This window comes from Melozone crissalis, unplaced genomic scaffold (assembly GCF_028551555.1).
Source record: "Melozone crissalis strain CALT ecotype California unplaced genomic scaffold, PUWL_Pcris_2 ptg000004l_1, whole genome shotgun sequence".
Lineage (NCBI taxonomy): Eukaryota > Metazoa > Chordata > Aves > Passeriformes > Passerellidae > Melozone > Melozone crissalis.
The window spans coordinates 42206245-42226573 of NW_026535782.1; the positions used below are offsets into that span (position 1 = coordinate 42206245).

At 47.4% G+C, this 20329-nt stretch overlaps 1 protein-coding gene across 4 annotated transcripts; it reads right to left on the reverse strand.

Annotated features, from left to right (window-relative positions):
- Nucleotides 1-913: 913 nt before the first annotated feature.
- On the reverse strand, nt 914-20032 carry GTPBP1 (GTP binding protein 1). 4 transcript variants are annotated; one of them, XM_054274513.1, is made up of 13 exons: nt 19838-20032; nt 14579-14690; nt 12163-12343; nt 10752-11100; nt 10196-10319; nt 8150-8264; nt 7548-7692; nt 7223-7405; nt 6236-6371; nt 5519-5697; nt 4831-5028; nt 3681-3722; nt 914-3250 (listed from the first exon to the last, which is right to left on the reverse strand). In XM_054274513.1, the coding sequence occupies exons 1-13, from the start codon at nt 20030-20032 to the stop codon at nt 3158-3160; spliced, it is 2052 nt and encodes a 683-aa protein (XP_054130488.1). In that variant the 3' UTR covers nt 914-3157. The 4 variants fall into 4 exon arrangements, with proteins under 4 accessions (XP_054130488.1, XP_054130496.1, XP_054130506.1 ...); XM_054274531.1 differs by lacking the exon at nt 19838-20032 and adding an exon at nt 16357-16997 and having other exon boundaries at nt 917-3250; XM_054274521.1 differs by lacking the exon at nt 3681-3722 and having other exon boundaries at nt 915-3250.
- Between the last annotated feature and the right edge of the window lie 297 nt (nt 20033-20329).

Consider the following 20329-nt stretch of genomic DNA (forward strand, 5'->3'; position numbering starts at 1 on the left):
CCTCCCAAAGCCTTCCCATCCTCTGCCTTACCGTGAGCAGAGCCCAGCTGGCCCCCAGGAGCAGCAAGGGAGGCTGGGTTAGCAGGGAGAAAGCCTGACACAAAGCCCAATTCAGGGGATCTGCTTCTCTTTTCCTTCACATGGGCTGTTAACTACTCATCAGCTACAAAGCAAGCTGAAAGGAAATACTTCATTTTCCTTAGTGTGAGGAAGTTAACTTGGTGCATAAAAAAGGCTGAAAAATGGGAAACTGAACTGGCTTGAGGAGGGTCACAACCTTGCCTGCCTAACCTGGGCTTGGAGGAAGGTTTATGGTGAGGAATACCCATGCAGCTTCTCCCAGAAGGCCACGCTAGGGCCAGGCTTGCTCTCTGCTGGCCCGGGACCAGCCCTCTCCAGGAGGAGAAGGGCTGTGTGCGCCTCAGCTCTGGCTACCACAGCCCAACACTGACCTGTGAAAGGGCTGTGCAGAGCAGAAAATGCCTTTGTGACCCTCTGAGCTCAACTGAGTAGAAAGAAAAAGGCTCCTTGCAAACCCTGGAGAGTCCCACTGTATTTGCAGAAAGAAGCGAGGTGCATGTCCCAGGAAGCACAGGTAGGCAGGCACTGCAAGTGCTGTGCTAATGCTGCATCTTTTAGCAGAGTTTCTCTCGTGGGGCTGGCCCCAAGTGATTTGCTAGAGCTGCTCTTCACACCCACTCACATCTCACACAGCACAGCTCACACCACACCCGTGTTCTCATTTTACCACTCTGCCACTGAGGTGCACTTCATTTTGGCTGGAGTAAAACCTGTCAGGGCTGTGCAGGTTTTGGGCAGCTCTCCTGTGCTGTGCCATGCCCTGCCCTGCTGTCACCATGAGCACAGCCTCCTCTTGTAGCCAGCAAAAGAATCTGGAGCCAGGCAAACCTGCTTCCTCGGGATTTCAGCCTGGTTTTCCAGAGGGACAAAAATCAAGAAGACAAGACAAATCAAGACTTTTACTTGGAACAAACTTTTTTAAAATTTATTTTATAGATCACACCAGCCTGAGTGATCTGTAAATGCTGGTCACAAAAGAGAGATCACACCACCTCCTTTGCACAAATTGAAGTGAACCTTCTTTCAGTCTCGGCAGTCTCCTTGATTTGGAGCACAAGGAATGGAGAAAGAGAAAACCGCCTGGAGCTCCCTGCTCCCTTCAGAAGCAGAGGGCAGTGAAATCAGATGCAGTTTGATGCTGCTACAGGGCCAGAAGACAAACAAGCCAGGCCCTGGTGCCCTGCTTAGCCACACCTCACACCCCCTCACAATGCGGGTGCTATTAGTGTTGTAGCCGCCTATAGTTCCTCCCTCGCCAGGAGAGTGCTGGTATTTAGGCACATAGCTTGGAAAAGGACTGTCTGACCTCCCCTTCCACCCACTGCAGTCTCTAAGGCAAAGGATCCTGCTCTCCAAACCACCTTTCTTGCCTCTCCCGTGCCGCTTAATGCTCTTGGAGTGCTGGTGTTGGCAGCGGGAGATGCGCTCTGCCACTCAGCCCGCCTGGAAGCCCACCCCGAGCCACAAGGTGAGCTGCAATGAACTCCACACAGGTGACACAGAGTGAGGAACAGGAACAACCTGCTCTAAGGAGGGACAGAAACTTTGCAGTCTCTCTCTGATTAAAATAAAAGTCCTTCATTGGAGGAGGAAGCCCTCGGAGAAACCGAGCCTGACCGTGCCTGCTGGGGGGAGCCATGATTTGCTGAGGATGCCACCTCCTCCTCAAAATGCTACCACGCTCCCAGAGCTCACCACAAGCTGGCAGAGGATAATTCCTGTCCTCACCAGAGCCAAGGGAGGAGGTAGGGTTAGAAGAAAAGAGATCAAAATAAGCAGGGAATCAATCACTTGAAAAACTCATTAAATGGTTAAAGAAACCATTCTAACAGTAATTCGTAAACTGTGCTTGCAGGGCCTTCTTGGAGAAGCCAGAATTTCTCATTAAGAAAAATAAAATCTTTTTAAAAATTCAGTGAAAATCAGAAAAATTACCATGTACTTCCAACCTTGAAAGCACTTCTATAAATTTGGTACCAATTTGTCACTGCCCTCTTTGGCCAAGAGGGGAGAAGACAAATCCTACTTCTGCCATGGCAAAGTTTGGCCAGTGAGTTCCAAAAAGGTTTTGGAAATCTTGGAGTAAACAAAATGAAGGAAAGGTCATGTTAGCCTGGTGTCTCTGTTCCAAAGGTATCTTACCACCTGTGAGCTCTGTCCGCCCAGGTGAGAAGGCTTTCTCTGGCTCAAGGACGGACTGAGTGCTCCTGCACTGTTCTTAATACTGTCAGTGGAGCTGCTGCAGCCTTGGGAGGCAGGGAAGATTTGCTCCAATGTGCACTGAACAAACACTGGGAAAAGCAGCACAATGGGAAGGGGAACTGGGTGGGTAAATATCTGCCCATTTCACTCTGTTGCTAGTTAAAATTTTAAGTGCTTTCAACATTATTTGAGAATATTGAGCATAGGATCCCTGAACTTAAAATCAACAACTGCTTTCCAATTTGTTTCCCTCTTAGATCTCCAACTAAGGAACTTTCTCACCATCTCCTTCAAACTTCAGTCATTACAACATTAAATTAAATCCACTTGGAAATAGTTTAAGAGGGAGGGAATCCAAAACATATTTGGCACAAGGCCACAGTGGTGATGAAACGATGCTCCATGGAGCCATCCTAAATAACCTGTTTTAACCTTTGCAAGGCTGAAATTACTGGCATCTGATAACCCCTGGATCTGAGACAGCAAATAGGGGAGAGCAGCAAGTCCTGTGGACAGAAAGGGGTGAGGGAGGAGGGAGGCAACTAACTGGCTCTTTGCAGCTCTATCCAGACTCCCCTCTCATCTTCATGCACACAAAATATAATAAAAACTAATAAGAATAAAAACTAAGCCCATGATGTACAAAAATGTGTCGACAGGGGGAGGAGGAAGGTGTCAGTTACTCAGTTCTCTGTCTTATCACCTTCATTAGCTTATAAATTATGCTCCTCTCCATCGCTTCCTGCAGGGAGGAGGGACGATTCTTCTGCAGCCAATCAGCTGGGATGGGTTTTGGTTTACGCTGCTCTGGATCTTTTGGATAAGAAATGAAGGGATGGGGAGGAATTCTTCAGAGAGAGGAGGAATAAGAAATTCAGCAGCCACTGGCAGGAGTCACACAGGCTCCCTGAGATTTCACTTTATGGCGCTGACCCCCACGTCGACGGCCTCCTCCTCCAACTTTTGACTGGAAAACAAGACTGACTTTAGTGCAAAGCAACCCCTCAGCTGGGATATCAACACAGCAGGAATTCAGATGGATCACACACACATTCAGACAGTGGCAGGGCAGTTGTGACTGAACAGCTTTCTACCACTGCAAGAAGGAGATAAGGCAGGAGGGAGACAGACACACCATGAGGGAAGGAGGAGAGACAGATGCACCAGGAAGTTTTGCCCCTCAAGCTGGGAAGACTTTGATTTCCCAAAATTCTAAATGCTTCACTCCCATGAGAGCCAGCAAGTGCCATGGGGCTCAGCATACAGGAAATCAAGGCCTCAGGCTCCCTTGACTTTGTACAGAATTGAAGGAGAGCCCCCCACCCCCTACCATGGCTGTCTACCTGACTTTTCCCAACCTCAGCAAACCCACTGTTTCTCTCTGAGCAGCCAAATACCTTATTGCCCTCACGGCTGTGGGGCTCTTCATCCAGGGCAGGCTGAGGGGACGCAGCAAGGAGAGAGAGGAAGACATAAGCAAGAACAAAAGCAACTCAGAGTCTCAGGGGGAGGGATGAAACAAAGAGCAAGCCGGGATCACTACTTACAACCACAGTGACGCTACAGAAAGACGAGGATGAGGTGAGGACTGGGGTAAAGCCCCAGGCATATGCAGAGGGAGGGAACCCCTGCTAGGGGCCCCTTTTGATAAGCAGTCTGGCTCAAGAGGGTGAGATTTGACCATGGCAACTAATCTAGCTAGAAATAAGTAGGGGAACACCCTGTCACTTGACAGAGTGGGTTCCTGAACCCTTCACTTCCTGAGGAAGTACCCTCCAAGGAAAGGACCTTTCTTCTATCAGTAATAAAGCTGATCAGTAGGCCTGCAGTGAGAATTGAGTTTTCATTCCTTTCAGGCCAGGTAAAAGAATAGGTATCCTCCAGGGACAAGCTGAACTGAAGTTCTAACCAACAAAACAACCTGGACACATTTCTCTAAAGAGAAATTTAAAGCCTTTCCTTCTTCTTGGATGTCCCCTCCTTATTTTTCAACAGGACAGATGACCTGTACCTAATACTTAGGTTGTAATTTCTCTAGTGTAGGGATATTCTACCTCTCATTCAGACATCGAAGACTTGTTCTGTGACTGGTTGTTATGTGTTTCACTAGTTCAGCTACTGGGTATACAGAGACACTTCTTCACTGTGCACATGGTCAAAGCAGTGAAACACGTTGCCAAGGGACATTGTACAGTCTTCCTCCCTGGGAGGTTTTAAAGACATGACTGGATAAAACCCTGAGCAACCTGGTCTGACCTCACAGCTAATCCCATTTAGAGCAGGAGGTTAGACTAGACACTTCCTGAGTCCAACCTGAACTGTCCCAGTACCCTGAGCTGCTGTCTGCTGGAAGGTCAGCCCTGGAGTCATCCAGACATCAGAGAATTATGATTCTTGCTGTGAGACTACTTATATTTCTATTTGTTCCTGTGGCAAGGTGAGTTCAAGGTATGAGGGGATAATACTTCTGCTTTAGAGTACCCTTCCTCCAACAGATGAAACCATGACACAAACAGCTAAGACAGAGATGGTATTTTCCTCACTTACCAATGGTTGCAGGGCAGTCGGTGTTAGTGGTGCTGCAGCTGTTGAGGGGGCCTCATCCCCAGCTGCTGGGCCTCCAGCTGCCATCCCAGCGGCAGGAACACCATCCTCTCGTTTCGTAACAGCTCCCTTCTTTGTTGACTGCATCTTGATCTGCTGTGGCTTGGAGTTCATTGGTGAGTTATTGGTGGTCTGGAGTAGCTGCAAATTGCAAATTGCCAAACTCAGCATTAAAATAGCCAGGATGATTTGGCAAGGTTCAATGCTGCTTTTTAACAAAAAGCCTCTAGAGAATTTGTAAAAATAACCACAAAGATGCAGCAGCAGCTGTTCAAAGAAACCTAGACCTCTGATCTTCCACCCTTGGAAAGGGCCACTTGGCTGAGGTGACACTCCAGCCTCCACAACATGACTCAAATGGAGCAGCTACAAGATGTCAGAAAGAGACTGAGCCTTAAGAACCAGCAGCATATGGCTCAGCCTCTCCCTTTACCTTCCCTCATTCACGCCAGCTAAAGACCCACCACATGACAAAGCACATCGGTCATCCTCGACCCACATCCGGCCTGATGCTTGTGGTTGAAGCACAACCTCTTCTCTCAATCTTCCAGAGCTATCTGGATTCTCCTGCTGGCTTCTGAGTGCAAGAAGTCACTAATGGGCAGAAGCAGGTGGGACTGGCAGCCCTTACCTTAGTGATGGTACCCACGGCTTTGGTGCGGCCTTCCCGGAAGACGAGGCGCTGGTCTATGTGTAAATACTCCGGGGTTTTGATGAAGCGGAAGTGCACGGTGGCCTTGTCCCCTGTGCGCAGGCAGTCCTTGTCCATGCTGAGAATCGTGGCTGTCTGACGGATGCTGCCACAATGCACTGTCAATGTAAAGCACACGGGCTTTCAGCAGCCAGGCCCATTAGTGGAAGCAGCTTCAGAGACACATCTGAGGCAGCTCCTCACCCTACAGCAAAGACTGTATGGGTCACGCAGCTGCCTCTGTTCCATCCCCAAAAAGAACACGCACATCAGCTGCCTTCAAATCCTGCCTTTCCTGAAGCGCCCTCAACAGAATCCAACACACCACGCAGCTGGGCTGGAGGACAGCACACAAAATGAGCATCAGCACTTTCCATCGGCACTTGAAAGTGGAGAATCTTTGCACCATGGAGATACAGCACAGGTAGGCTCCAGATACATTTGAGAGTACACATCTCCTTTTCACCTTATAGCCACCCCACTCTCCTTTGTAAGCACCCTTCCCTCTCCCTTCCACAATGCTGGGAAAGGCAAAACAAGGAACTATGGCATATATTCAGCTTGACAGAGACAGCAGGAGCAAAATTGTCTTAGGCTAGATCAGATACAAAATGCTACCACTGGGAAACAAAGACAATCCAACACTGACACACGTACCCATGGCCTGGTATCGTGGGCTGATGGTGGTGGGGTGGTGGAGCACCAGAATCTCTGCTTCAAACTCCCACGACGCTTGTGGATTCAGGCGGGGTGACACCATCACCATGCCTTTCCGGATGGAAGAACGCTTGATCTGAAAAGCAGAGACACAAAAAGCCTTAGCATGATTCTCTGGGGAAGAAGTCTGCTGCTCTGCCTGACTGCATCCAGCAGAATCCTAAGGGATTTCACAGATACTACCTCATGCCCAGTAAAAGGCAAAGCAAGAGCTGCAGAACTCTGAATGTTATGTATAGGATACTATACATAACTGTATTGTAACTGTATGTTATGTTATGTATAGGATATCATGTAAAGGTCGCAAAAATCAAATTCAGCTGAAGTTTATAAGGAAGCTTTAGAGTACTGGAAATGCTGGACACTTGGCACATTTACCTCACTGATCCTTTAAAAGCAAAACCTACATCCTGGTTGCACATTATCCAAGGAAATGATCTCTCCTAAATCATGATGTCTGTTAATATAACATGATAAGCCTGAACACATGAAGTATGGTGTAGGTTAAACTATATCCCCTTAAAATCAGTGAAGATTGACAGAAACCTTTTGCAAGATGAGTCATATAAAATTTTGCTGATTTTTAAATCCCAAATCATGCAGCTGACCCTACAAGCCAAGAGGAGTAGTGTAAATACACTGTGCAGGCTACTAATGCAGTTCCAGCACAAAAGGAGACTTTTCTTGAAATTCCTCCACTTTCTTAGATATGTCCAACATCATTATCTAGTGGCATTGCTAACCCCTGGCAGCTGCTAGGAGGAAAAACCAGGATGTGGAACCACAGAGGTTCTGTGGGATTCCATTCCACTGCAACATGAGGCAGCTGATGTTTGCAGAAACAGCCTTACTGCAGCTGATCTTCTAGAACAGTCTAAAATTAGGAGGGCAGTTCCTGTTCTGGGGGTCTGGAGGAGATCACCTCACCTTCTTCAAGGCAAAGGAGGCAGTCTGGCCTCCCCGCACCTCCTTGACAGGCATCCTCTTGCGGTGGATGGACTTGACAGCAATGGGGAGGAAGTTGCCAAGGGGATCTGGCCCCAGCAGCAGGGTGTCATTTAGCTTGATTAGGCCTCTCAGCGTCGTCCCAGAGACAACTGTTCCTACACCCTATGCCAAAAAAGAAAAAAAAGTAATTGTGGTTACTCTACTAGGCCAGCAGAAGAGCTCTAAAACTCTCCTCTCTAGAGAAGATCCCTGCTTCAGCCCAAAAAAGGGAACACAATATTCTTCCAAACACCAGGATCCTTACCGGGACAGAGTAAGTATCATCTATCTGGAATTCTGCTGGCTCTTCTTCCCTGTAACTGGTCCGTGGAGACAAGAGATTAAGAAACATCTTCAGCAAATCTAGATTCTCCCCAGTAACATTTGAAATCTGGAAAATTGGGCACATCCTGTAAAGGAAAATTGATGAAAATGGAGTTAGTTCACTTTCCTACCTGGCTTTCCACATGTAGGGAGACATCCAAAATCTTGGGACTAATTCAATATACTGTGCTAGGAAGGGAGAGCCTGGCAAGCAGTCAGATGCACAACATCCCATGTTTGAAAACCTGCAACATTGCCTCTGCCTTCCAATGACATTTGGGAAAAGGTGTAAGGTTCTGAAAAAGGGACTGAAGGAAGCCAAATGCCCTGCTGTCTTCTGCAGACTGCCCAGAAGCAGCCTCTCATTTCTGCCTCAGAGAGGGGAACACAAGCAGGTCAACCTCAAAATCAACACACTCTTATGGAACACACTCCACATGGCAAATGCAACCTTCACACATCTAGACAATGGGACTCTCTGAATCTCCTCACCCAGTCTCCACATAGGATTGAAAGAGAATCATTCTCCTCTACTCCAGTTACCTCTCTGAGCTGAAGTTGGAGGCTGTTACAATGACATCATCCTTGCTCTGAACCAGCACGGGAATCTTCCTGCACCCTGGGGACTTCAGCAGTCGCTGTAACAGCTTCAGGGTTTCTTAAAGGGTGAAATGAATATTGTTAGGGCAGCATCTCCCCTCTTTACAAATCACCTTTGTGGGGTCTCTCCCCACAGGGAGACAGGTGCTCTGGCCACAGATAAGACAGGAGAAGATGGCTGAAGGTGAGACTGTGAGTTTGCTGCAGCCCAGGTAGGATTTAGGAGCCATTCCATCTTCTATTTCATGCCAGCTAGCCCTCGGCCAAGCGACGCCACACATGAACAGACAGACAAGTTTGCAGTGCTGTGAAGGAGACGTTTTTGTAGCTGTCTGTTAGTAGCTTTAAGCAGTTACAGGGTATTTCCTCTTTCTAGAAAGGATTTTTCATAGTGTATTAATTGAAAATCACGACTCAGTCACAGAAATATTTGAGAATATGCTAATTGCAAATCAATTTTGACCAAACAAATCTCAATACATTTTCCCTGGCAGTCAACTTGCCATAGGAGGCTGGAGAAGCATGAAAGAGGTAAAGATTATCATCACAGACTAGGACAATGTGGGTGGACCAAATTCAGAAATCTGTGTTTTGGGACAAATCTCATGGCTCCCAATTTTCAGCTTTTGCCTCTTTTTAACTTATTTTCTAAGCCTCATATCCAGCAGCCAGCAGGGGCATTACCTGATGCACTAGTATCAACCTCCTACAAAGTGCCTGACAATAAATAAAGAAAAACCAGAAAAAGGTACTAAGGGCTTAAAAGAGCAAACCATTTATGTTCTACAACTGTCATCCAATTAGATAGGTTTTTGTAAACAAATGATTGCCTATGGGAAAGTAATGTTTTGGATACAGAAATACAAACATCTAATCAGGCCATCTGCTCTTCACAGACATACTTGAGTCAAATCTTGAGTCTATTTACTTTAAACAGAGCATGCCACAGGAGTAGCTTCTCCCAAGAGCAGCTCTTCTCTCCTCACGCTGAGCCAAAGGTTCTCCTTCCTTCCCAGTTATTATCTTATGGTCAGGCCTTACATTTCTTTTGCCAAATATCTATTATAGAGATAAACAGATTATCTTCTGATCACATGCATCTATTTGCCTGAAACATATTTAGGATTTTTATAATAATGCACTGAACTACAGATAGTACCAGGAGCATTCACTTCTCTGATTCTTAGGACTGATTATCAAAAAAACCCATTGCTCCAATTAACCACAGCACGTTTCTGAAGGCATGAGAAATGCTTAAAGAGAATTTTAAAAGTGAGAATAGGTAACAGCCTACAAAAAGCATCATGCATGGGTTAATGGGATACTGCTGGGGTTAGAGTTGCTTCTTTAATTCTGCTGAGAAAAAAATCACTAGCCCATGCTACTTATTGCCATCCCTGCTTGTGTCTAGTCCTGCCTCACAGTCTGCATATGTAGCTGCTTTAAACCATGATTTATTAAGGGTTGGTTGATTGTTCAGACAAGAGGAAGGAGCTGCTGTAGTTATGCCAGCATACCTGAGAAGTGCCCAGGTGAGCAGGAGGTAACAAGCAGCTGTCCATTCACCAACAGCAGGGGGAGATCAAGTGCAATCACAGCTTAAGATCACACTCGAACTGTGGGCAGGGAGGAAAGCAGCTTTCAAAAGAACTTCCAGACTTTCCCTCCAGGTTTAAATATCCAGAGAGAAAGCAAAGCCCAAACCCCAACTGTATGCTGCTCTTCTTAGAGCTCAATTAGGCAAAACCTTGTAGCAAACACTTTTGGGCTGCTAAGTTGAGTCCCCAGCATGGGTAAGTTTGACATGGTGAGTGTAAGTCAACCACCTGCAAAATGAGCAAGGGAAAAGGACAGATTTCTGGAAGGTGTTTAGAATGCAGTCAGAACCAGATTAGGCAGCTCTCTTCCAGCAGTAATTGCTGAACCCAAGCAGAGGACAGCAACACACAGAGGTCAGAAACAGCCCTGGAGAGAGCCTGTAAGACTCACCTTGCAGGATGTTGGCAGGGCACATGTCAATCTTGGTCACCACAACAAAGACAGGAACGTTAAGTGCAAGCGCCAGGCCTAAGTGCTCCTTAGTCATTCCAACAATCCCAGCATTACTCCCAACCTATACCAGGGATATAAAATACAGGGATGTCAATGTTCCTGCTGCAGTAAGCTGGATTACCAAGAAGGCCTTGTGTCACACATGCAGTAGACTGTGGTTAAGTTACAGATGTGCCACTGGGGCCATATGACCAGACTCAGCTCATCTCAGATGTTGCTGGACACTGGTAGAGGACTGACTCATTTCTCCTCAGTTTTAAAATTCAGAAATCCTTCCATTTTCAAGAATCACCTTGGGCCTGTCTGGGACTGACAGTTCTGGGGCACTTGCCTCACAGTACAGGACAGATAGCCACAGAGGCTTCTGCTCTCCTGTGAGATGCTGCCTCCCTCCAAAACCCACAGGCACTTTGCAACAGGAAAGAAGTCGAGGCTGTTAAAGCTGTGAACAGCCCCACTCCAGCTGGTATGGTCCATCTTTCTGGCTACCTACCATAAGCATGCAGAAGTCAGGCAAGTGGCCGGTCATGCCAAAGACTGTGGTTTTCAGGTATTTTTCGTGACCAGCCAGGTCAATGAAAGTAATGACCTTGGTGGATTTCTCACAGATCTTTGTCCATTCCAAGCTGCCACCGTGGCTGTCAGGTTTGTTCACCACGTTGCCCTCGCTGTCGAAGCCCAGAATGTCGTTGCCCACGCTGCTGGTGCGGCCTGACTCGATCTCGTGCTTGTGGCGGAAGAGCTTCTGCCGAGCAAAGCCCCGGCCGTTGTCTAACTCGCCGTGAGTCAACACACCCAGCAAGGTGCTCTTCCCTGCGTCCACATTGCCAACTACTGCTACCCTGCAGGGGAAAGGAGAAGCAGCCTGGTAAAATATGGTACCTGAACAAATGAACAAGTGAGCCAAAAAACCCAAACATCACTGCTCCTGCAAATAACTGGCTTTTGCTCCCTATCCTTCAAACAGGGATTAAAAAATGTTAGAGCCCCACAAGCAGAGCAGAGATTCTTTTACAGTTATTAACTAACAGCAGAGATCCCAGACTCTGGGGACTGGGATGTGGAAGATTGTGGAAACACTGTCACGGGTATCCATAACAGTCAACTGAATGTGACGTTGCTTGATGCCACACAGAGTCTCTATTCCAACTCCTTGTCTCTGCAGTCCAACATAAACAGTGTGGCAATTCAAAAGGAAGACTAAATCCCAACTTGGTCTAGAATACCTCTGCCTTTCTCACATTTCTTATGTTGCAACAGCACCAAGCGCTAAGAAGAGCGCAAAAATTAAAATCGTTGTTCCCAGAAAAGGATAAGCTAAAAAAAAAGTGAAATATTTTAGGAGAAAGCCATGTCCTACAGCAAGTTCCTTCTTTGATCAATGTGGCTATTATGGCTGTTGGCAAATGTTGGAAATCCTCTCCATCTAGGTCTGGGCAGACTCTCAAGTCATGTTACATAAGCTAGTATAAGTCCATTAAAATGTGACTTGGATCATCACAGTCTTGGAACAGAACCGGATCCTTTGTCAAAAGTATTGTGTTCCAGCAGTGTGCATATATACACACATACATACCAGCCACATGTGCACACGTCCTCTGGCAACCCAGCACACTAAAAGATGCCCCCACCTGTGAGGTTGTCACCCAGAGAGCCAGCCAGCTGTCACCCAGCCCTCTGCTGAACACAGGCAAATTTCCACCAACAGTTTGCTCACAAAAGAGACAGCAACAACAACAAAAAGGCAATTTCATCAGCAAGGAGTGGTCAAGCTCGACTCCCTTTGTTGGGTAGCTCCAACACCCAGACCTGAAGCGGCGTTGCTGGCTCAGCAGCACGCACTGCTCACAGGGTAAAAATGCAGCTGAGCTGCTGACTAACCCTGTCTCCACCCGGCTCCTCACCTGACCTCCAGGAAGTCGTTGTCACCCACACGTTTCCGAACCAGGTAGTCGCGCACCTTGCCCCCGGCCTCCTGGTGCTCCCTCAGGAGGATCACGTCTGCCTCGATCTGCTCGGCCATGCTCTTCAACGTGGCATAGGACGCCTCCATGTCTGCCTCGCTCAGCCCGTACTCAGTCCCATCTGGTGTGGTGTGGGGGAGACAAAGGCAGGCAGTGAGCACCACCTTGCAACAGGCACAGCATTGTTATCCTGCCTGCGACCTGCACACCCATCGGGATTTATGTGTGGACCGGAGGTGTCAGCCATGTACACAGAATAAACACCCTTGGCCCAAAATAAAAAGGGATGGTCTTCACTCTGAGTCCTAAATGACACTAGAAAACCACCATCTTTAATCTAGAGGAGCTTTCTTCACAATCTTTACAAGCAAATATGTAGGAATTGGCAACAAAGACACATTTCCGTCGAATTCCCTTACTTCACCTGCTGAAGGTACTTTGTGTCCTTCAGTCAGATAAAGTATCTCCTCTCACATTGCAAGAAGAGGTAAAGCATTAACAAAAGGAAAGCTCTGAGTGAAGCATCACCACAATTAGCCAGTAAATGTGGCACTGCTTCCTCTGAGCAGCTCACCCAAGCAAAAGAGCTGACAGACCATGCCAGTGGTAACTATCTAGACAGGGTCAAGGAGATCACTATCTCTTTCCCAATCCAGCTGTGAAGGTGCACAGATTTGACCCCAAGATCTCCTCTGTGGGTAAAAAAAGCCCACAAAGCAACAAACAAAGGTGAAGAGCCACACTGCACCCGGATGACCAAAGTTATTGCCATGTGTACATGTTCACATGCATGGCTGACTCATCGGCTGGTAAGCAGGAACTGCAGTTTGCATGAACTTATCAGCATTTTAATTACTGCCCAGCTCTAAAACCAGCTGAGTTACTGGGCAATTTCCAACCTGGCTCATAAGCTGGCTGAGACTGAGGAAAACTAAAACAAGCCTTGGGTTATAGAAGGGGAACGAGAAGTAGGGGTCAGGAGATAGCAAAACCCAGGGGAGAAAGGGAAAGGTCACTACTGCTGAACTAATAATCTTCCTATGGCAGTCTTCAATTGCTTCTCAGTCAGCTGAGCTGGGTATCTGGGATGATCAAAATCACACATGCTGAAAGGGAATGAGAAGGAGTGACAGTGGCAGGGATACCAAGATCCTTTCTCTGTTGAAAATATCCCCATCTTCCTCGACTACACTGCAACCCAAAATGAAGTCAGAAGTTTAACCGCATGTTTTAAGAAACAAACGCCTATTTCTAAGTGAATCACTGCAACAACTACCAGCTAACATTCTCACAAGGTATCCTAGTAAAGAAAGCAGGTACTAGCCTGACTAGCTAGATCTCCACTGCAGATGTGCTTATCCTCAACACCAAGGATATAGTCTACAAGTGGGAAGCTTGCTTGAAGGCAAGAGAATAATCCCTGCCTGCATGAACGCTGGCCATCTAATTCTGGCTTCTCCTCTGTGTTGGCTGCTTCACAAAACTCCATGAAAACCCAAAAAGCACACAGTTCTGGGGTTACACTCCCTCTGTCCATTATTTCAGCCAATCCTGGCAGAGTTTCATACTCCTCCTCAAGCACAGCAAATGTCTGATCATGACAACCTCAAATTCAGTAGATATCCAGTGTTCTTGAAACATGTCTTTTGCCTTATGATAACCATACTCAATTATTTGATATTCAGAAATTTCTATTTCAAAGCAAGGGCATGCTTTGCCCTTTACCAGCATTTACCAGCATCAGATGCAAATACTGGAATTGTCAAAAAGAACAAAAATGTAATCCATGCTAACTGCTAAAATCTGCAAAGGCAAATGACTTGCAGTCACACGCAAATAAATGTGACAGTAAAGGTCTCATGCTGAGCAAAGGAAAACCTTTCCCTCCATAGCAGACACATACTACCACAGAAAGTCAACAGCATATATTTTGGCTATGTGAAGTATCTATCATAAATTCCTGTGGGGTAAAAATATGTTATTTCCAGCAGAGCAGTGAACAAAATCAGACAGAACAAAACCTTCACAGACATTGAGGACATCTGTACTAAAGCTGTTATTATAATTTTAGATTCTTTGTCTTTTCCTGGTGTGCTCAGAGAAGATATGCATTATTTCCAAAAAAGAACTTGCATAATTTTATAAAAAAAATATAATTAGCTCCACTACATGAGACAGTTGTCGGCAGGGACAAAACAAAAAAATCTGTCCCACATATTCTGCTATATTTTATGAACATTTTCAAGTCATTCTGGAAAAGTAAGCATTAACTTCAGCGGCAGTGTAGTTAGATGAACCAGGTTTTTCTTATAATTTTAATAATTTTTTGTTGTTTTGCTGGGGAAGCTATACTCACCTGATCCTTGTCCAATGACATAGATGGTCTCCCCACATCCCTCATCAATCCTTTCTGACATCTGCTGGAGCAAACTGTCATACTGCTCTGAAGTTGGACTCACCATCACCAGCTGGAAAAAAAGATTGAATATCTATTTGCAGATGTCAGGCAAACAATTTCTAAACCAGCTTCAGTTACAAGCACAATCAATCTATGTGCTTTATTGAAAGAGAAGGACTCTTTTCCCAGGACCGCTTTGTGGTGGTTTGGTTTTGTTTTTTAAACCAGTTTTGCTGACAGCTACTTCCTTGTGACACTGCATAAGGTTGTTTGTCTGAGCTCAGAGTTCATTTATGCAGGAAAATACACTTCAAAGCAAGTAAGAACACCAAGCATCTCATTTTGATGTAACCAATGTTTAAAAGCCACATTTAAGTGAACACTCCAATGTGTTTTCATTCAAGGAAAACAGAAAGGGGAGCAGATATTTTCTCCACAGAAATTCCCTAGCTGGGTACCACAATCTCTGCTGCAAAGAGTGCTGCTGCTCCCCTGAAGCATGACTGGACAGCCAGAGAAAGCCAACCAGACCTCACTGCAGAGAACACGTGGGAACCAAAATCCAGAGCATCTTTTAAGTCTTTCACACATTTAATGTCCCCTTCTGTTTTCTGAGGGGGCAGAAGGAAAGGAGAGAACACAAATAAGCATTATTTTCAGATTTTAGGTACTTTACACAATGGTGCTGAGGGGCAGACATGCAAAAGCAATTTGTATGAGCACATCTGGAGGTTTCAGCAGTGGAGAGCTGCAGTTTTGTAGGCCAGCAGCTGTACTACCAACAAACTTTGACTGCAGCTATTGCAATAATCAAACTTCTTTTGCCCTTCCCTGCAGGAACATCAAGGGAATGAAAAAATAAAACAGAAACAAAGCAGGAAATGAGGACAAGAGAGTGCTTCAGGAATGATTTTTCCTAGAATGGAAGAGCACCATTTCTGGGAGAAACCTGCACTGCTCACACAGTACAGCAGAGGACACTTGCAGAGAGCAGCCACAATGGTGGCATGGCAGTGACAGACCAAGGAGACCTCCATCAGCCACTCTACCTGCTCTCTGGCTGCCTCCATGGTTACAAATCTGTTGCTGGCTGAGCATCCCAGTGCAGCAGCCTGATAGCTGTGGCAATTGATACAGATTTCTGTGAAAAAGGCACTTTTAGTAAGTTATTAAAGGCTGACACCCACCAAGAGCCCTAAGGGTAGGCACACCTGTGCCAACACTCAGTGACATCCACAGCTGTCCCTACATACACGTCCCAAAAATCACACCCAGAAAGAACTTCCCTTCACTATGCACTGAGACTGAAAGCTGTGCTAAATTAGATGTTTGCCTAAAACATATGGTTTAGAGCAGTTGACAATAACATCCTCAAGTCTGCCCAACATGCCCTAACACAGCCTGACTTGCTTAGCACAGTTAACACAATGTGTTTTCAAGGAGAAACTGCCTTTACTACCACTATTACACACTTGATGAAGGCTTTTTTGGAAATATAAAATGTGAGGGAACCCAACCCCTCACAAATAATGTTGACGCAGATTTCCAAAACCATAGTGACAATGCTTGGAGACTGAAGCACAGACAGCAGGTGCTGGTCAGAAGGTTTAAGGCTGCCAAAGCAACTTTTTCCACAGATGTTAAGGGTCCCTGACAGCTGGGATGTGTGTGCAAGGGCCAGACAGCTACAAGAGATACAACCACCTTCACGTGCCCCTTTTGGACACATGCCCTACCTAAGCCTTTCAACTACTTGGCGTGGTCTGCAAAGTGTACCAAAGCACTCTGCTCAGCAAGGTCACAGTCCTTCTATTTCATGCTATAAAAGAATGAGTTTTACTTTTATTAAATTTTCTTTCAGTTCTGTTTTCCTTTTAGTTTCATTTTCTTCTTGAGGGAAACCACTGGATGTGAATGCACTGAGAGTGAAATCAGCGACTGTTGAGAGGCTCAGTCCGGGCAGGAAGGGAAGGCTGTGTTTTGATGTGTAGGGCTCCTTTCGCCCTGCAAGTACTTGCAGGAATACCTGGATGCACAGCAGACAATCTCACTCTTTAGGCCAGTGCACTAGCACAAGCCAGGGACTCAGAAAGATCTATTAAACAGGCTATAACACACACAAAGATCAATAAAATAGCTGGGGCCACCAGAGCAGGGCAAACTAACTTCAGTTTCTTCAAGTCTCATCACCAGCTTTGTTCTTCTGAGTGCAAGTGCTTCAGCAGTGTGAGCAGGCTGTAGCAAGTACCAAGGCACTCAGCAGCTCATTGTACCCTTTCCTCTGCCAGGCAGGAGGGCTGGGGCCTCAAACAGCACAGGCTCACTGATACCAGCCCACAACACTGCTCCCCCACACTGCTGCCTTCACTGCCACACAAAAGGGCTCCTGAAGGGTGTTCCAAAGTTCACTCCGCAGCCCATGAAGTTCACAGCTTGTATGACACAGCAGGACACCAAGAGAAGTATCTGGAGATAAACCAGCAGCTTTCATGGATCACACCTTCCAATGGCACCCAGCATTTCTGACAACTATTTCTGCAGTCACAGCCCCAGCCAGCTGGGTGGTTTCCTGGGTCACTGCAAGACGTGATGTGCTGTTTTGAAGATCTCTTTAGCTTCCTGGATGGAGAAAGCCTGTCCTCTGTCATCTCCTTGGTCGAAGAGAAGCCCTCCATTTTGGTTCCTCTGCTTTTTTTTTGCTTTTCACCTCAGAGCAACCCCTCCATGCCTGCACTATGAATGCATGTTTTGAAGAGGCTTTCACAAAGTCAAAAATGTCCACTTTTGTTCTTTCCACTTTGTCAGGCACTGAGCAGTTATCAGTGGGAGCCATGCAGGTCTAGCAACCTCAGGTTTCCTATAGGGCAAAAAAATGACAACCAGTTATTGTTTTATGCTTAAGACAGCAGAAGGAAACATCTCACAAGTTCAAAATGCCATCTCTCAAATCCCTTCCCAGTCTCTGGGGAGAGGTGGCTTTGCCTGCCTCCATGAGGCAGACAGACTGTAAGTATTAGGGGCAAACCCTATGTTTGGCACACAGTGCTGCCCTTTACTGGAAAAACAGAGCCTGTCATTTTGCATGGCTGGGAAGCCACCAGCAGCCATCAAGGAGCTGGGGGAAAGGCACCTTCTGCAGTGTCATATTTTGTTTTCTATGCCCTGTAGTCATACATTGTTCAGGTGCCATTATGCTCTGTTGTCAATGTAGATCTACAGTAAGTATCAGCTTCACTAATAGCCCTGTGTGCTATGGTTTTTGACCTGAAAGTTGATTGCTGCTGCAGTGTGCTGGCACTGAAGGGAAAACAAACACCCATTAAGATCAACATGGTAATGAATTTGTGCTGATGAACAGAACTGTTTCCCTGACCAGCTGACAAGGTGCACTTGATAACAGAATCCCAAAGCGTTCCTCTCTAAAAAGAGCTCACCTTACACACACCTGGGAAAGGACCAGGGAAAAGTATTAACACAGCCAGGTCAGAAGGACCAGGACAGAACTAGCAACTATCAAACAAACTGTTTGCAGTGGGAGTCCCCATTTTAAGTAGGGACTGGAGTGGAACAATTCAACTGGGAGGACAGAAAAGACTGGGGGGGCAGTCAGGTTAGCTACTGCATTCTCACCATATGGGATTGCTGCTTTGAGCACACAGTGGGAGATTAACTCAGAAAGATGGAGCAGAGTTCACAGTTTCAGCTCTCATCCAAGGAGGGGATGAATGAAAAGTCCAGGGAAAAGACAGCAGATGCACAATGCTGTCTGGAAAAGTTAATTATAATAAGGGTCAAAAAAATGCTTACCTACCACTTCCACAGCACCTCCAGATTTCTAGGAATGGAAGACAGACTGACACCACAAATGGGAGTTTGTGGGAGAAAAGCACTCTTCTCTCTTTGCTGGAGTTTTGGTCAGGTTCCTGGCTGTCAAGAATCAGTGATGCAGTCCTTGGCATCCTCCTTGGCTCTCTTCCACAGCAGTCACGTCCAAGACAAAGCACAGATCAATATTGGCATCCTGTATAAAAATCTTGTCCAGCTCATTAAGGCACGATCAATAGATACTACAGGTTTGATTTCTGCTCTTTACTATCTTACAAGACATCTTTGCAACATTTGTTTTAATACAGTACCATACTGTAAAATAGCCATTAAAAACAAAAAGGTTGCCATGTCCACAGACACAATTCCTCTTTCCTTCTCTGTGCATAGAGGGCAACAAAGTCCAGGACTCTGGAACAACTTATGCTGGAAGCATGAAGAGGAGGGATGACAGAAAACTAGGAGGAAATAACAGCTATGCTGACTTCTGGATCACATAATTACAAGTGGATCAAATGAAGTTTTCAGGAGACTTTAGAGTGGGAGATAGCACCACAGTACACCAAACCCGTGGCAGCAAAAGGCATACATTTAAAGAGATCAGCCAACTGGGAAAAAAAATAGAAGACAAGGACAGAAGGCAACTAAGTCTGTGGCAAGTTCTGGCACACACATATTACTACAATGTACCTTCCTGCAGGATGGAAGCGAGAATGGTTCTGACAGAAATAATACTACCACACAGTTTTGTCACTAGGATCCTAGAAAGGAGCTGCACAAGGTGAACAAGCCTTTTCTGCGTTGACTTAACCCTGTTTGCAAGATCAAAGCACCCTTGTCACTGGGCTCTTGCGCTCAAAAGTTACAAGCCCTGACCTCCTTTTAAGATTGTGGAGAAAGTCCCAGGAACTAGTACAACTGGCAGCAGAGATAACTACAGAGACCCAGCGCGGAGAGCAAACGTCAGCGGGACGTAGCAGCAGCTGACAGCTCCAAACCCGGCGCTTCCTGAGGCTGCTACCCCGGCTGCGGGCTGGCGTTCCCCCCGAGCAGCCCGGGCGGGGAAGGCGCAGGGCGGAGCAGCCTGCCAGCCCCGTCCAGTCCCGGCCGGGGTACGGGACAACTTTGCTGCGCCTCTCCCGACCGCCTCCACACGGCACCCCTGGCTCTGCCGCCCGCCCAGGTGATGCTGGGGCCGGCGGAGCGCTCAGGGGAGCCTCCCGTCCGGGCGGAGGCAGGCGGGCCCCCGCCTCTCGCTCTCCTGCGAGGGGTGCGGGGGAGCGGTCAGGCTCGGGGGCAGCCTCCGCGCACGGCCGACCGGCAGGGAGGAGAGCGGCGGGGGCCTGGCGGGGTGATGGCGCTCGCCGCCGCCCGCCCCCCCGCCGGGCCTACCTTACTGGTGAGGTCGATCTCGGGCTCGCCGTTGAGCGCCTCGCCGTCCTCGCCGTCGAAGGCTGCGCGGAGGGGACAGGCGGCCGCCGCCACGCGAGGCCGGCCACCCGGGGAGCCGGGCTCCGGGGCGAACATACAGGCCGGCACCGGGGACCCCCCGGGAACCGGGGATCTGCTCCGCTCCGCCGCCGCCATCTTCCCTTCCCTGCCCGGCTCTCCGCCCCGGCACCGCCCCCGGGCCCGCCAAGGCGGCGCCCGCCAATCACCGGCGGCGCAGCGGCTAAATTTGCATGTTGCCATGACGACAGTGGGTGGAGTAGTGGTTATTCATGAGGAGAGGCCACACCCCCTCCAAGCGCGCGAAGCCAATGGGAGACGCACTGCCAGCTCGGCTTGTTTTCTACACATACACACGCACAACAGAGCCCTCTCGACGTGTACGGGGTCCGCTGTCCAATAGGAGATCTGGGCTTCCTGACAAACAACCTCGGT